A 17,968-nucleotide genomic window follows, 5' to 3' on the forward strand; every position below is an offset into this window, starting at 1 on the left:
ATTCTAACACTAACACTATTGTAATGCTGTGTATGGGTATAAACTTAATCTGTGTATAAACATTCATACCTATATAACCATACAAGCAAATTTCTCAAAACAAGATTTCAGTGTAATTATACTCAGAGGACACTTTGAGAAAAAAAAAAAAGGTCACTCTCCCAGCTGATTGTTCTTCTCATTCTATCCCATGCTATGTATGGTAGGCATTGGCCATGTGACACTCTAAGGAAGAAAATCAGGAATCTTTATCACTTTTATCAGATTTTGCTTTCTCTGACAGGAGTAACTGAAGCAGTTGCTTTTCTATGCCAGCATTTAATAAGGTATGCTGGTAGTGTCACCATGCTGAAATGGAGAATTATAACAGGAACCTCTTGCCCCATACAAAGTTACTTTCATCCCTATTTGTAGTTTCTTTGCTCTAGGCACAGAGCCATTAGAGAACTAGGGAGCTTCAAGATGAAGGGCAGTTTTAAATAATCTGGAAGTAATGTGCGTAAAGCAAAAAGGAAATAGGGCATGCATGAATATTGGTATTGGTAGCATGCTGCATGAATGAGTTCATAAAAGCTCCTAGTGGTATGTTAGCAGTAATGAGATGGAAGTAACAGATCAGAGGTTTTGCTAAGGAAGGCAGTGGCTGAATCGATGGTGGGAGAAATGGAAACATCCCAGATTACTTAAGAGTTTGGACCTACGTACATGGGAGAATGGTAGGTGCTGAGAGGGGGAAACGTTTACAAATATATACAGGGTAGCTTTTAAAGATTTTGAGAAAAACCTCCAGCTAGAATTTAGGTAAGTAACAGATGATGACAGAAAGTCAATAGAGAGTTTTCAAAGGGCACTAGGATATTTGAGGGGATGTGGTCAACACGAGGCCTGATTGTATAATGGTAAGTACCACTTAGGTATGGGAGTTGAGAGACCATTTCACTGCTTCTGTCTGTTTCCGCATCTTTTGAATGGGATTATATGTATCTGAATGTACACAGCTCTACAGCTCATGAAGTGGATGCCCATGAAATAGAAGACACTGTGCCAAGAACTTTAATATCAAGCAAACTACTGAGTAACAGTTAAAACAATATATAAATAACAAGCTAAATGGAGGAGGGGAACGGAATTTTTCAAAAAGTCTGAAAAGAAAAATGTGGAACAGGCAGGGCAAAAAAAAAGTTAAATGACAGATTTGTATGCACATATGTTGGTAATTATGCCTTACTTTTTAATTGAACTAAATATTACACTACTATGGAAAGACAAAGATTGGCAGCCTGGATTTAAAAAAAAAAAAAAAAAAAGGCAATGGGGGCAGGGTGCCTGGGTGGTTCAGTTGGTTAAGGTCATGATATCACAGTTCATGAGTTTGAGGGCCAAATTGGGCTCGACACTGAAAGTGCAGAGCCTGCTTGAGACTCTCTCCCTTTCTCTCTCTGCCCCTCCCCCACATGCGCGTGTTTGCACACACTCTCTCAAAATAAATAAACTTAAAAAATAATAAATAGGAACGCCTGGGTGGCTCAGTCAGTTAAGCTTCTGACTTCAGCTCAGGTCATGATCTCAAGGTTCATGAGTTCAAGCCCTGTGTCAGGCTCTGTGCTGACAGCTCAGAGCCTGGAGCCTGCTTAAGATTCTGTGTGTGTGTGTCTCTCTCTCCCCTCCCCTGCTTGTGCTCTGTCTCAAAAAAATAAACATTAAAAAAATTAAAAATAATAATCATAAAAAAGGGCAACTATATATTCAAGAGTCCTTTAAAAATTTTTTTAATGCTTATTTATTTTTGAGAGAGACAGAGCTTGAGCAGGGGATAAGCAGAGAGACAGGGAGACACAGAATCTGAATCTGAGCTGTCAGCACAGAGCCCAACACAGGGCTCAAACCCAGGAACCATGAGATCATGACCTGAGCCAAAGTTGAACACTGAGCCAACTGAGCCACCCAGACATCCCAAGAGATCTTGATATGGACAGGTTGAAAGCATGAGGATGGTAAAATACACCATGTAAATGCCAGAAAAGCTGATATAGCTATTTTAATTTCAGCCAAAGTACTTGAAGCCAAGAGTATTATAAAGGGCACTTAAGATAGAATTCTATATTTTATTTACCTAATAACACTTTAAGATACATATGTATAGCAAAAATTGTAAGAATTAAAAGGAGAAATAGGCATATTCACATTTATACAGGGATATTTTAATAAGCTACTCATAGTAACCGATAGAACAAGCAGGCCAAAACATAATCAGTATGGGTACAGAATATTTGAACAACAAAAGTAATATTTAAACCTAACTGACACATTAAAACAGTGCCCAAAATGCAGAATTTTTAAGTTTATTTTGAGAGAGACAGAGAGAGAGCGAGCATGAGTGGGGGAGGGACAGAGGGAGAGGGAGAATCCCAAAGAGGCTCTGCTTTGTCAGCGTGGAGCCCAATGCTGGGCTGGATCCCATGAACAGTGAGATCATGATCTGAGCTGATATCCAGAGTCAGACGCTTAACCAACTGAGCCATCCAGGTGCCCAGATATTTTTACATTTTTATGAAACATTTGCAAAAACTGACCATGTGCGTGTTCATAAAATAATCTTCAGCATATTTCAAGAATAGAAAATATAGGGGCGCCTGGGTGGCGCAGTCGGTTAAGCGTCCGACTTCAGCCAGGTCACGATCTCGCGGTCCGTGAGTTCGAGCCCCGCGTCAGGCTCTAGGCTGATGGCTCAGAGCCTGGAGCCTGTTTCCGATTCTGTGTCTCCCTCTCTCTCTGCCCCTCCCCCGTTCATGCTCTGTCTCTCTCTGTCCCAAAAATAAAATAAAAAACGTTGAAAAAAAAATTAAAAAAAAAAAAAAAAAGAATAGAAAATATACAGAATATGTGTGACTACAGAATTATTAGAAATCTATAAAAAGACTTTTAAAAATCCATATTTAGTATAGAGCAATACTCTTCTAAATAACATGTCAAAGAATTATGAGAATTTAAAAATATTTTGAAAGTTTATTTATTTTGAGAGAGAGAGAGCACATGTAGGTAATGGGGGAGGGGTAGAGAGAGGGAGAGAATCCAAAGCAGCCTCCCCACTATCAGCGCAGAGCTGACTAGAGGCTCGATCCCACGAATCGTGAGATTATGACCTGAGCAGAAATCAAGAGTCAGACACTCAACCGACTGAGCCACCCAGGCACCCCGAAATTTAAAAATATTTTGAATCTTCAGTAATAATGAAAGAATTCCATATCCAGATTTGTAGAATGCCACTAAAGCAGAGCTTAGAGAAAACTTGGAACACAGGAGGATTAGATGGCAGTAATGTATCAGTGTTAATTTCCTGACTGTATTGCAGTATGCAAAACAATACTTCTTTATAAGACATGGAATTATTCAGTTGTGATGGGACATCAGGTTGACAAGTTAAAATGTCTCACGAAAAAAATTACTTGTAATTTTTCTGTAAGTTTGATTATCCAAAATAATAGATTTTTAATACTATATTCCTTGTGCTGTACTTTTCATCTCCATGACTATTTTATAACTGGAAGTTTGTACCTCTTAATCCTCCTCACATATTTTGCCTATCCCCAGGCCCCTCCCTTCTGGACAGGAATTACTGGATCATATGGTGTTTCTATGTTTAATTTTTTGAGGAACCCCCATACTGTTTACCACAGTGGCTGCACCAGTTTGCATTCTCAACAACAGTGCACAAGTGTTCCTTTTCTCCACATCTTTAACAACACTTATTTCTTGTGTTTTTGATTATAACCATTCTGACTAGCGTGAGGTGATTACTCATTGTGGTTTTATTTTGAGTTTCTCTGGTATTAGTGATGTTGAACGTATTTTGTCTGTTGGCCCATCTGTATATCATCTTTGGGAAAATATCTGTTCAGGTCCTCTGCCCATTTTTTACTCGTCTTGGTTTCTGGTGTTGAATTGTATAACGTCCTTATATATTTTAGTTATAAACCCCTAGTAGGGTATAGGATTTGCAAATATCTTCTCCCATTCTCTAGGTTGCCTTTTTGTTTTATTGATGGTCTCCCTTGCTATGCAAAAGCTTTTTATTTTGGTGTACTCCCAATAGTTTACTTTTGCTTTTGTTTCCCTTGCTTGAGGAAATACATCCATAAATATGTTAAGGCCAATGTCCAAGAGATTAATGCCTCTGCTTTCTTGAAGGAATTTTATAGTTTCAGGTGTCACATTTAGATTTTAGTCTATTTTGAGTTTATTTTTGGGTGTGGTAGGAGAAAGCTGTCCAGTTTCATTCTTTTGCATGTAGCTGTCCAATTTTCCCAACATCATTTATTTATTTATTTATTTTTAAGTTTATTTATTTTGAGAGAGACCCAGAGAGAGAGGATACAGGCAGGGGAGGAGTAGTGAGAGGGAAGACAGAGAATGTGAAGTGGGCTCTATGCTGACAGCAGAGAGCCTGACTCTGGGCTTGATCCCATGAACAGTGAGATCATGACCTGAGCCAAAATCAAGAGTCTACGGCTTAACCAACTGAGCCACCCAGGTGCCTCTCCCAACACCATTTATTAAAGAGACCATCTTTCCCATTGTATATTTTTGCCTCCTATATCTTCTATTAATTGACCATATAAGCATAAGTTCATTTCTAGGCTCTCTATTCTGTTACATTGATCTACATGTCTATCTTTGTGCCAGTACCTTACTGTTTTGATTACTGTAGCTTTGTAGTGTATCTTGAAATCTGGGATTGTGATTCCCCCACCTTTGTCCTTTCTTAAGATTGCTTTAGCTTTTCAGGAGCTTTTGAGATTCCATACAAATTTTAGGATTATTTGTTCTAGTTCTGTGAAAAATTATCTTGGTATTTTGTTAGGGATTGCTTTGAATCTGTAGACTGCTTTGGGTGGTATGGATATTTTAACAATATTCATTTTTCCAATTAAAGAATACAGTATATCCTTTTATTTGTGCCATCCTTAATTTCATCAATAGTTTTCAGGGCATTGGTCTTTTACCTTCTTGGCTAAATTTATTTCTAGATATCTTATTATTTTTGTTGCAGTTGCAAATGGGAATATGTTTTAAATTTATTTTTCTGTCACTTCATTATTGGTGTATAGAAACACAACAGATTAAGGGGTGCCTGGGTGGCTCAGTCAGTTAAGCATCCGACTTCGGCTTAGGTCACGATCTCATGACTCATGAGTTCGAGCCCTGTGAGTTCGAGCCCTGTGTCGGGCTCTGTGCTGACAGCTCAGAGCCTGGAACCTGCTTCGGATTCTATGTCTCTCTCTCTCTCTCTCTCTCTCTCTGCCCCTCCCCAGCTTGCACTCTGTCTCTCTCTCTCTCTCAAAAATAAATTTAAAACTTAAAAAAAAAAGAGAGAACACACAGATTTTAAGTTTATTTAAAATAAACTTCTTATATTTTTAAATTAAATTTTAAATATAACTTATTGTCAAATTGGCTTACATACAACACCCAGTGCTCATCCCAACAAGTGCCCTCCCCAATGCCCATCACCCATTTTCCCCTCTCCCCCACCCCCATCAAAATAGAGAGAGAGAGAATGGGGGACAGGCAGAGAGAGAGAAGGAGAGAGAGAATCCCAAGCAGTCTCGTGCTATCAGTACAGAGCCTGATGAGGGGCTTGATCTCACAAACTAAGATCATGACCTGCAAAGAAATCAAGAGATGGATGCCTAACTGCCTAAGTCACCCAGGTGCCCCTAGAAACACAACAGATTTCTGCATGCTAATTTTGTATCCTGCAACTTTACTGAATTCATTTATTCTAATAGTTTTTTGGTAGCATCTTTAGGGTTTTCTATATATAGTATCATGTCATCTTCAAATAATGACAGTTTTACTTCTTCCTTACCAACTTGGATACCTTTTTTTTCTTTTTCATGTCTGATTTCCAGTACTATGTTGAATAAATGTGATGAGAGTGGACATTCTTGTCTTGTTCCTGACCTTAGAGGAAACGCTTTCAGTTTGTCACCATTGATATGATGTTATCTGTAGGTTTTTCATATATGGGTTTTATTATATTGAGATATGTTCCCTCAAAGAACCCACTTTGTTGAGAATTTTCATCATGAACAAATGTTGTATTTTGTCAGATGCTTTTTATGCATGTATTGAAATGATCATATGGCCTTTTTTTTCTTCTTGCTAATGTGATGTATCACATTTATTGATTTACAAATATTAAACCATCCTCACATCCCTAGAATACTTCCCACTTGATGATGAATGATCTTTATGTATATACATGTATGTATACATATATATATACACATATATGTATACATATATATATATATGTATAGTTTTTTTTTTTTAAAGTAGACTCTACCCCCAACATAGAGCTCAAAATCATGACCCCAAGGTCAAGTCACATGCTATACAAACTGAGCCAGCCAAGTGCCCCAGTGAATGATCTTTTTGAATTTAGTTTGCTAATATTTGATGGGTTTTTTTCATCTATGTTCATCAGGGATATTGGCCCATTTGTTTGTTTTATGTTGTATTTGGATTTTTTTTCTTTTTTTTTTTAGCATCTTTGTCTGGTTTGGGTAATGCTGGCCTTGTAGAATGAATTTGGAAAATTTCCATTTTTGGAATAGTTTGAGAAGGATAGGTATTAACCCTTCTTTAAATGTTTGGTACAATTCACCTATGAAGGCATCTGGTTCTGGATTTTTGTTTGTTGGGAGTTTTTTGATTACCAATTCAAGTTAATTACTAACAATTGGTCTGTTCAAATTTCCTATTTCTTCCTGATTCAGTTTTGGAAGAATATGTTTGTAGGAATTGATCCATTTTTCTACGTTATCAAGTTTGTTGGCGTATATTTTTTCTTACTATTCTCTTATAATCCTTTGTATTCCTTTGGTATTGGTTGTTATTTTTCCTCTTTCATTTCTGACTTTATTTTTAAGCAGGCTCCATACCTATCGTGGGGCTTGAACTCATGACTCTGAGATCAAGAGTCACACACTCCATCAACTGAGCCAGCCAGGCAGCCCTCATTTTTTATTTTATTTATTGGAGTCCTCTCTCTTGATGATTCTGCCTAAAGAATTATAATTTTGTTTATCTTTTGAAAGAGCCAGGTCTTGGTTTCATTGATCTATTGTTTATTTTTAGTCTCTCCATTTATTTCTTCTCTAATGTTTGTTATTTCCCTCCTACTAACTTTGGCCTTTTTCTTCTTTTTCTAGTTCTTTCAGGTGTAAGGTTAGGTGGTTTTAGATTTTCCTTATTTAATGTTTTTTAATGTTAGTCTATTTATCTTAGCATGCAGGAGCAGGGAGGGGCAGAGAGAGAGGGAGACAGAGAATCTGAAGCAAACTCTGTGCTGTCAGCGCAAAGCCTGATGTGGGGCTCAAACTCACAAACTCAGATTATGACCAAAGCCGAAATCGGACGCTAAACCAACTGAGCCACCCAGGTGCCCCAGATTTTTCTTATTTCTTAAGGGTAGGTCTGTATTGCTATAAACTTTCCTCCTAGAACTGCTTTTGCTGCATCCCAAGGATTTATGGGAGTGTTGTACTTCCATTTTCTTTTTTTCCATGTATTTTTTTATTTCTACTTTGGCTTCTCTGTTGTCCCATATATTTTTTAGTAGCATATTGTTTAGTGTCCATGTGTTTATGTTTTTTCTAGTTTTTTTTTCTTGTAATTAATTTCTAGTTTCATACAGTTGTGGTCAGAAAGTTACTTGATACAATTTCAGTCTTCTTAAATTATTGAATCTTGTGGCCTAACGTGATCTATCCTGAAGAATGTTACATGTGCGCCTGAAAAGAACACTGAAATATTGAAAACGGTTTTTAAAAATGTTTAATGTTTATTCACTTTGAGAAAGAGAGCATGTATGAGCAAGTGGGGGAGGAGCCTAGTAAGAGGGAGAGAAAGGATCCCAAGCAGGCTCTGTGCTGTCAGCAAAGAGCCTGGCATGGGGCTTTATCTCATGAACTTTAACTGACCAAGCCACCTAGGTGCCCCTAAAATATTGAAAATGTCTTGGAGGAGGATCAACTTCTTGTATGACAGATGAGGAGTTGTGCTAACATGCTTCCCAGTGAAACCAGTGAAAATTGTAAGAACAGAAATAAAAGCAACCATTTAAAGTCTCTGGAAATGATCAAACAGCAAATGAAGGACATCTATTCAAGAAAAATCTATGAAAGTTTGTTAAGAAAGGCAACCACCACCTCATGAACAGAGACAACAGTGGTCAGAGCTTCAATCTTCTCAGCTCACTTTGCCCAAGGTGGAACCTTTGTTCCACAAGTGGTAGCTGGGAGCAAGAAGGGAGCCGCCAGCTTTCAACTACACATACCAGACCTTATCTCAGTAGCAGATAGCTGGGAGCAGGATGTGAAAGACTGATGGCCTGAACCTCCCAGGAAGATAGCCCTCCAACTGGGAGCTGGTGGGAGAGTGAGTCCTGTAATCTTGGATGCGGCAGTCTGGAGTGGTGTCTTCAATTCCCCGAGCTGAGGTAGTTGGGGAAGGAGTGGTCCTTAGTTCACATACCACAGACTTTTACATACAATTCATTTATGACACCACCTGGAGTTAGCACAGACCCCACACCACAAGTTAAGGGCTCAGTCCCACAAGACTGCATCCACTTCAGATGCCAGCTGCGAGTCTTGGATATCATATCCCAAACCACCCACTCTTCTGCCTGGCTGATTACAAATTCGGGGGCTTCTCTGGAGCTCCTCCTTTGATAATTTACTAGAACAACTCAAAGAAGTCAACTCAAAGAAGTCACTAAAAGTGCTATACTTAAAATTACAGTTTTATTATAAAGAATACAATTCGGGAATAGCCAGGTGGAAGAAACCTATAGTGCAAGGTCTGGAAGCAAGGAGCACAGGACCTTCTATCCCTATGGAGTTGGGGTGTGACACCCACCTAGTCCATCAGTATGTGCAGCAACCAGGAAGCTCTCTGAGCCTCTTCAAGCTTTGTTGAGGTGTCATTACATGAGCATGGTTAACTAAATTAATGAATTAAGGGGCACCTGGGTGGCTCAGTCAGTTAAGCGACCCATTCTTGATTTTGGCTCAGGTCATGATCTCATGGTTCTTGAGATGGAGCCCCGCAGGAGGCTATGCACTGACAGCACAGAGCCTGCTTGGGATATTCTCTCTCCTTTCTCTTGCCCCTCCCCTGCTAGTGCTCACTCTCTGTCTGAAAATAAACATTTTTAAAGAATAAATTAATCAACGGACACCAGGGTGGCTCGGTTAATAAACAGCTGACTTCGGCTCAGGTCATGATCTCACGGTTTGTGAGTTCAAGCCCTGCATTGGGCTCTTTGTGGTCAGCACAGAACCCACTTCAGACCCTCTGTCCCCCTCGCTCTCTGCCCCTCCCCCGCTTGCATTCTCTCTCTGTAAAATAAACATTAAAAAAAAAATTACTCAATTCAGAGCTGGAGACCCTCTCCCCTCCTCTGGAGGTTGGGAGATGGGGCTAAAAGTTCTAACTCTAATCACATGGTCAGTTTTTCTGGCAATAAGCCCCCATTCTGAAGCTATCTACTTCACCATGTTAATCTCAGATTTTCACTCCAAGATGGGAAAAGAGATAAGGATTCCAATGGTCACATTTACTTAACGTTGTATTAGAAGTCCTATAGAGGTCAATAAGGCAAGCTAGAATTGGAATAGGAGAAATAAAACTTATTTGCAGATAACATAACTGGGTATGGAGACAGTCAAAACTATCGAAATTAATAAGGGAATTTAGAAAGGTTGTTGGATAAAATGTCTTATTTCCAATGTCAGAAAATTTTAACCAGTTTTCATCTTTTGGAATGTTTTGCTGTGGTTTTGTACACAGCATTTATCAGATGAAAGTTCCCGTAATATACAAAAGTGTTTTGTATTTTCATACGCCAACAAACTGAAAAATAAAAAATAGCATTCACAATTGCATAAATATATATCTAATATGTTTACACCAACTGTAAAACATTTTGAGAGATATTAAAGATGACTTACATAAGTGAAGAAATATGTTCATGGAATGAAAATTCAGTTATAAATATATCAATTCTCTCCAAACTGATCTCTATAAGTTCAATGCAATTCCAGTCAAAATCCCAACAGGATTTTATTACAGAAATTGGTAAGTTCATTATAGACTTTACAGGGAGACAGCATACAAGACAATCTGAAAAAAGAGTAAAGTGAGAGGATTTACTCTATCAGATATCAAAATTATTGTAAACCTACAATAATTAAGAAACTAAGACAGTGTGGTCCTAATTACTGTAAGGATTCAGTATTGTTGCAATTTGGTATTGCAAAGAATTGGTGCAAGAATATAGAAATAAAGCAAAGAGGCAGAATAGATTCCAGAAAGAAATCTACATACGCATGGACCTTTGATTTATAAGATGGCATTCCTGAACAATGGAAAAAATCAGCGTATTCAGAAAATTGTGTACACAACTGGAAATCTACACATATAAAAAAGCTTGACACATACCTCTACTTCAGATGGATTATAAATCTAAATACAAAAGGCAAAAGTAGAAAACTTTTAAAAGGTAAGATTGGGAAGTATTACAATGATCTTTGGGCAGGGAAAGATTTTGTAAAAGGGCATAAATTTATAAACTGGGACTACCTTAAAATTAAAGACTTACATTCACCAAAAGGTATCATTAAGAGAATGAAGAGACAAGCTCTAAAATGGGAGATGGCAATTGTAAAACAGTAACAAATGGCTTGTTTTCTGAAAGAGAAAAAAGATAATCTAATTACAAAATGGGTAGGATATTCAATGACCTCACAACAAGGATATCTAAACGGCCTGCAAATATATGAAAAGGTGTTCAGCTTTATTAGTCATCTGGGCAGTGTAAATTAAAACGACATGGGATTCGAAGCACAGACATCTCAGAACAGCACACAGTGAGTAAGCAAGCACACTGAGCAGCCGCCACTGGTGAGGGTAACTGGAATAATCTCTTTGGAAAATATTTTCGTTCATAAATCCAAGTACCTCAGATTCTACTGTAAGTCATGTACCCAACAGAAAAGCATACCCATAAATGCCAAGGAAATAAAAATGGTCCTTACAGCATTCTTCAGGAGAACCCTAAACTGAAAATAACCCAAACATCCATCAGTGGTAGAATGTGAAGTTGTGGTATACACATGTAATTTTTTGCAGAGCACAAGAACACAGCAAGAATTTAAAATGAACATAATACATCCAACCAGCAAGATAAGATGAATGGAAAAGGGAAGCAGGAATAAGCACCTATGAAGAACCAACTGTAAGTGCTAGTATAAGGAATATAATTTTAGGGGCGCCTGGGTGGCTCAGTTGGTTAAACATCCGACTCTTGAATTTGTCTCAGGTCATGATCTCACATTCATGAGATTGAGCTGACAGTGCAGACCCTGCCTGGGATTCTCTCTGCCCCTTCCCATTCGTGCTCTCTCAAATAAACATGGAAATTTTTTTTCAATCTTTATCATTTTCTTTATTTTTTGAGAAAGAGATCGAGCAGGGGAGAGGGGCAGAGGGAGAGAAAGAATCTCAAGCAGTTTCCATGCTCAGCATGGGGGCTGATATAGGGTTTCATCCCATGACCCTGGGATCATGACCTGAGCCAAAATCAAGAGTCGGGACACTCAACTGACTGAGCCACCCAGGTGTTCTTTAGTCTTTGTTTTTTTAAAATAGGCTCCATGCCCAACATAGGGCTTGAAATCATGACCCTCAGGTCAAGTTTCATGCTCTACTGGCCAAGCCAGCCAGGCACCCACAAATAAATAAATAAATAAATAAATATTTTGAGAGAGAGAGAGAGATAGGATGGGGAGATAGAGGGAGAGAGAACCTCAAGCAGGCTCCATGCTGTCAGTGCAGAGCCCAGTGCAGGGCTCGAACCCACAAACCGTGAGATCATAACCTGAGCCAAGATAAAGAGGTGGACACTCAGGAGTGCCTGGCTGGTTCAGTTGGTTAGGTGTCCAACTCTTCATTTCAGCTCAGGTCATGATCTCACGGTTTGAGTTTGAGCCCTGCATCAGGCTCTGTGCTAACAGTATGGAGCCTGCTTGGGATTCTCTCTTTCCCTCTCTCCTTACCCCACTTGCTCTCTCTCTCAAAATAAACTTAAAAAAAAAAAAAAAACAAACAAACAAAAAAAAAAAACGCTTAACTGAGCCACCCAGGTGCCCCCAGAAACATAATTTTTAAAATGAATATACAATTAAGAACAGTTGCAGATCAGGTTGAGGAACACCAAGGTTATGAGAAACGGTAGCTAAGATGAGGGGAAATGAAAGAGGTATTGAGGGTAGAAATAAAACTTTTGGAAGTAAAGAGTAAACAGAGGGGAAAATATATAAAGAAACAACATGATTTGGTTTCCAGAGTTTGGAAGAGATTAAAATACCTGAAACTCTCCACTAGATAAAATGTAACAAACTCCTTTGAAAATCATAGTACTAAGTTTATAAAAAATGCAGTGTTCTAGGGTCCCCAAATAAGAGGAAACTGAATTAAACCGGTAGTAGCCTTGTGACAGATAAGATTGGCCGTTTCAGAGAGGCTGGCTTTTGACAGCTAAAAGGAAACATCAGGATTTAGGTCTACAGAAATTGGAAAAAGGAATTCCACACAACACTGAGACAACTGAGCACCAGGCTGGCTCAGTCAGCAGAGCATGTGACTCTTGATCTCAGGGTCAGGATTTCAAGACCCACATTGGGCATGGAGCCTACTTTAAAATTAAAAAACAAAAACAACCCCCCCCCCAAAACCTGGGACCACTTAAGAACTACATCTTCAATGAAAGAACAATTAAGAAAAAACTCAGTTCAGGGGCGCCTGGCTGGCTCAGTCCATTAAATGTCTCTTGATTTCAGTCATGATCTCACAGTTTATGAGATCAAGGTCTACCCCGTCCCCCTCAACCCAACAAGGCTCTGTGTTCAATGTATAGCCTGCTTAGGATTCTTTCTCTCCTCCCTCTCAAAATACACAAAGAAGGGAAAGGAAGAGAAGGAAAAAAAGGGAGAAAGAAGAAAAGAAAAAAGAAAAAAAAAGAAAAAGAAAGGAAAAGAAAAGAAAAAAGAAAAAAAGAAAAGAAACTCAGTTCCCTAGCGTAGGCAGATATGTGAATTTGTCTGTCCCAGGCTGGGCTCTCAGTGGGCAAAAGGTCTCCCTTGAAGATTTAGAACAACGAATTTGCCCTCAGACTCGCCTGAAGTTCAAATTTACAGGCACTGGTCCAAGAAACCATAGTACCTAACCACTGATATTCCTGGAGACACCTAGCAGAAGTAAACAAAAAATTGATCTGGAAGGACCCACCCTCAACCTAGGTGGGTGGCACAGGCTTCCTAAATATAAGGCTCTATTGGAGAGGAGTTCATACTCTAAAATTTATAAAACTCTCGAGGAAAAATCCGATAAACAGCAGTATTTAAACTTTATAAGCATATTTTTAAATATTCATTTTGAGAGAGAGAAAGAGAGCAAAATGGGGGGGGGGGGTGGAAACAAAGGGTGAGAGAGAGAGAATCCCAAGCAGGTTCTGCACTGCCAAGGGCAGAGCCCCATATAGGTCTCAATCCCATATGAGATCATGACCTGAGCTTAAGAGTTGGAAGCTTAACCAAGTCATTCAGGGACCCCAAGCATGATATATTTAAACTGATTAAATAAGTTACTTATGTACCTTTGCTCCACAAGCCTCTATAAACTGCAACTGATCAAATATATAAGATCAGGGGAAGGAAAGGCTTTTATTGTGTATGTTCCAAACATTAGATGTAAATTTAGGAACTCCCAAGAGATTACAGTTTTGACAAGAATCATGAGCAGGAAATATGCATGCACAGATAGTTTACACCAATGCTATTAAAAATCACAAAACACTGAATGAAGGTTTGGATTAGCTCTAAGCCCAGCAGTTCGGGCAACCTTCTGAAATTCTGTGAGCCACTTTTAATAAAACAGATTAAAACCCGTGTTAGAAAATTAATTCATTTCTATCAACAACATATACATTTCAGTGACTAACAGCAAAGACTCAAACTGCTTAGCAGCAGTAGTGATAATTGGGAGTGCCCAATGGGGAAAGTCACTGACAGCAACAAAACAGTGTGTGTTTCTAAAAAGGAACTGTAAACAGAGAAGATCCCCCCATGCCACTGTAAAACTGAATCAACCTATCAAATAACGGCCACTGATTTATAATTTGAAAATAGTGACAAGCTCAACTCCAAAGCTTATGCTTTTAAACAAGATTCGACATCTTTTATTTACATATTTTTGACATACATCAACGGTCTTATACAATTAACTAAATCTAGTAACAGTGAGGATGGAACATAAAAGACACAATTCCAAATTTTAGTCAGGTTGAAACACATTTTCACTAACTGATACAATAAACAAGCAGCCATTGTAAAGTTATAGACTGTATGTCAATTCACTTAAAATTCAAAAGTCAGCCACACAGCTATAGAGACAATGGGAAATTTGCAAATGCAAATATTACATATGCAGGTAGAATGCATGCATGGCATCACATTTATTCTTTATCTTTTAAGCTATTCTGAAAGTAAACTGGAATAAGTATCTTAATAATATATGTACATCAAGGCACATTCTTTTCTTGTGCTTTAGGAATGATTTACATGTGATTTGCTTTTATTTTCATTTTACACCTTATATTAGCTGCTAATACTTAAAAAGTTTAATTTTAACAATTATAGTTTGAGTGGTAGCTTCCCACAGGAGAGAAATGTGGCATCTCCCTATGGTTATTTTGAAAATCAGAAAACTGGATAGCTTCTAGAAGTGGGAATTTAAAAATCAAACACACAAATTAATATAATTTACAAGGAACTTTTAAAAATAATTTACTTCCAACAATTTGGTGGACCATAATCAATTTCTTTGAGTAGTATACTATAATGAGGGCTGAATTGAAGACTTCACTATTCTGAAGTTACTCAACAATTATATGGTATCCTCAGGACAGCTTTAGATGTCTATATTGCTATCCTATTTCTAAATTGCAGTTTTTCAACAAAATTGAACAATTAAACATGATACAAAAGCTGCAAACATACCAAATCTAGTTTTAACTTGTTCATTCTTTCAGCAAAAGAATGAGATTTTTTTTTTTTTTTCATTTATTGTCCCATGTTATCAAGAAGAAATTTCCCATCAACAGTTGTTTAGTAACAGTGTTCTTTGCTTGTGGTCAATTTACTTGCCTTGAAGAGATAGTATATAGTAAGGCTTTAATAGGCATTTCATGCATTTTAAAAATCAGCTATGTATTTAAGGGCTCCCCATATAGATAAGTATACTGTGCAAACTTGATTACAACATGTAACTCATTAAGTGCTTTAAAACAGAATAAATCCCTGACTTATAAGGGGTTAAAATAAATAGTAAGTCAAGAATCACAGACCTGAAGCATTTTAAAAATGTAATGTACCTATGCATCCTACTAAAATGCTTTATATTAGAATTTTTTTTAGACCTATAAACAGGGCAAATGAAATTTTATTTTGAGAATAAAAGAAGAAAATCTGACTAGTACAGCCTTTTAAACTCAAAGTAGATGATCATGTCAAAATGCAAGTGAAACTATACAGTTTTTAATTCAGTACAGTCCTTTATAAACATCAATTCATAAAAAGTACACCATGATAAACCAATGCCATCAAGTACATTTGTTTTCAACTTCTTTACAGTAAATGGACTTTTCAACAGAACCTATCAGCCAGACAAATCGTTTAGAAGTGTTAAAACCTCACCCAAGAGCCCAGAGCCTTGACATACAGGCTCTAGGCAGACAGTCGCACAGTACTGTAAACAAATGTTCTGTGAGTTCAGTATACAATGCTATGACCCTTCTTTTTTTCTCCAAGACTGTATTCACTCTGTTTCTGAAATATGTGCCACCTCTACTTCGACAGTTTGAATCGCTTCTGCAACTTCAGACAGCTTCTGTCCTTGCTGTTGTGCCAACACGTAATTAACCACTTGCATAATACTTTGGTCAGAAAGCGTAGATACTGATGGACACTCTTCCGTAGCTGCCACGGCTTCGAGGGCTTCCATGGTCTCTCCTGTCACGACCACAGTCTCAAGTTCTTGAGGACCACTGCTTTCTTGTTCCTGCATGTCTGCTGTTAAGATACTAACAGCATGCTCCACTTGAGTTCCTTGGTTATGAAACTGAAGGGTATCTTTTTCCAGCATAATTTTGCAAGGCACATAATCTCTGTGGAATTTAGTCATATGTTTACGGAGGGTTCGAGCATCTATGTAGGCTTCGCTACATACAGGGCAGACGTAGGGCCGTTCACCAGTATGCGTTCTGACGTGGCGTTTTAGAGATCGGGCATCAGCCCAAGCTACTCCACATGTTAAGCATTCAAATGGCTTAACTCCTATTAAGAGAGAGAGGTGTTCCCAGAGATACAAGTTACTGACAGGCAATTCTGATTCCATGAACAGTCTCACTTAACCTTCCCAGCAATCCTGTAATCTTAGGATAAGGAAACACAAGCTTCAAATAGCCCAGTTCAGCATAAAAATGCTGACCTACAATATTAAGCTCACTAAAAAAGGAATCCATCTACATACACAACAATCAGGTATCCAGGTTCAGGATCACCTCAATCACGTGAATAAATCTTACATAATCTAGAATTCATCTCTTGTCAAGGAAGGTGAGGTAACAGGCAAGAAGGCTGGTAAAGGGGGAATCACTATTAGACTGGCTTTTTATTCTATTTACATATATACACAGTATGAAGTATAGTTACCTTCATGGTTGTTCATGTGTCTCCTATACTCTCTTAGCTGAGTGAATTTTCTTCCACATTGTTCACATACCCGTTCCAGGTTCTGCTTCGCTCTTCCTTTTTTTCCATGGGTAGCTTTCTTTACATGCCTTCTGAACAATGCTTTTTCATAAAATTCTTTGCCACATATATTACACCTATAATGGGGGGGGGGGGGACCTAAATTATTTTTTCCAAAGCACCAGCATACAAAAAAATTAATCCAAGTACATACATCTCAATTAAGTTCAGATCCTGCTCCAATCTACCTACCTATAAGGCTCAGTGACAGAATGAGACTTCACATGGGAATACCAATCTTTCTTCCAACTATAGCACTTATCACAAAATTGGCACTGGAATGGCTTCACACCAAGATGTTTGTTCATGTGCTGACGAAGATCTCTAGCTTCAAAGAAACTTTTTTCACATCTGCAATAATAAAATTCAAGCACTCGATCAGATCACTGTATTATTTTTTTAAAACAAATTTCCAAGACTCAGTATATTTTTGGGTTTTATAACTCTAGAAAATGATCCCAATTGAAAACACAAGAATGCGCTACTATTCCAATCTTTCAGTAAAGGCTTCAAGGTTTTAAGTTCTTTTAGCTCTTAACTACTAGAGACATTTTACTTTTTAATGTTTTTATTTAAATTCCAGTGAATTAACCTACAATGTGATACTAGGGGTACAATATAGTGATTCAAAACTTCTGTACATCCAGTGCTCATCGAAACAAGTGCACTCCTTAATCCCCATCACTTATTTAACCCATCTTCCCACCCACGGCCCCTCTAGTAACCCTTGGTTTGTTTTCTATAGTTAAGAGTCTGTTTCTCGGCTTGCCCCACACCCTTTTTTTCCCTTTGCTGGTTTGTTTTGTTTCTAGTACTAGAAACATTTTAGAAAGAACCATGCAGAGCTCTCAAAGGCTATTGTATAAGACATTTATTTTCTTTCTCTCCCTAAACCCCATCTGATCTCCCTTTTTATCCTCGCCCATTTTCCGTCCATGTGTTTGGAGTAGGCCTCACCATCGACCATAAAGATGGAGCAATTGTCTTAGGCCTGAGTCAATCAGAGCACAGCATTCCCTTGGCTATAA

General features: G+C 38.1%; 1 protein-coding gene across 3 annotated transcripts in view; it reads right to left on the reverse strand.

Moving 5' to 3' along the window:
- Positions 1–14,279: 14,279 nt before the first annotated feature.
- ZBTB11 (zinc finger and BTB domain containing 11) overlaps positions 14,280–17,968 on the reverse strand; it is a 32,115-nt gene continuing 28,426 nt past the window's right edge. For all 3 annotated transcript variants that reach the window (XM_060640142.3, XM_060640143.3, XM_060640144.3), the window contains exons 9-11: positions 17,133–17,291; positions 16,842–17,017; positions 14,280–16,463 (exon numbers count right to left, since the gene is read on the reverse strand). In XM_060640142.3, coding sequence (XP_060496125.1) covers positions 15,946–16,463; positions 16,842–17,017; positions 17,133–17,291 — 853 coding nt within the window. In that variant the 3' untranslated portion in view covers positions 14,280–15,945. The remainder of the gene's footprint in view (positions 16,464–16,841; positions 17,018–17,132; positions 17,292–17,968) is intronic.

Source organism: Panthera onca, chromosome C2 (genome assembly GCF_046562875.1).
Source record: "Panthera onca isolate mPanOnc1 chromosome C2, mPanOnc1 haplotype 2, whole genome shotgun sequence".
Taxonomy (NCBI): domain Eukaryota; kingdom Metazoa; phylum Chordata; class Mammalia; order Carnivora; family Felidae; genus Panthera; species Panthera onca.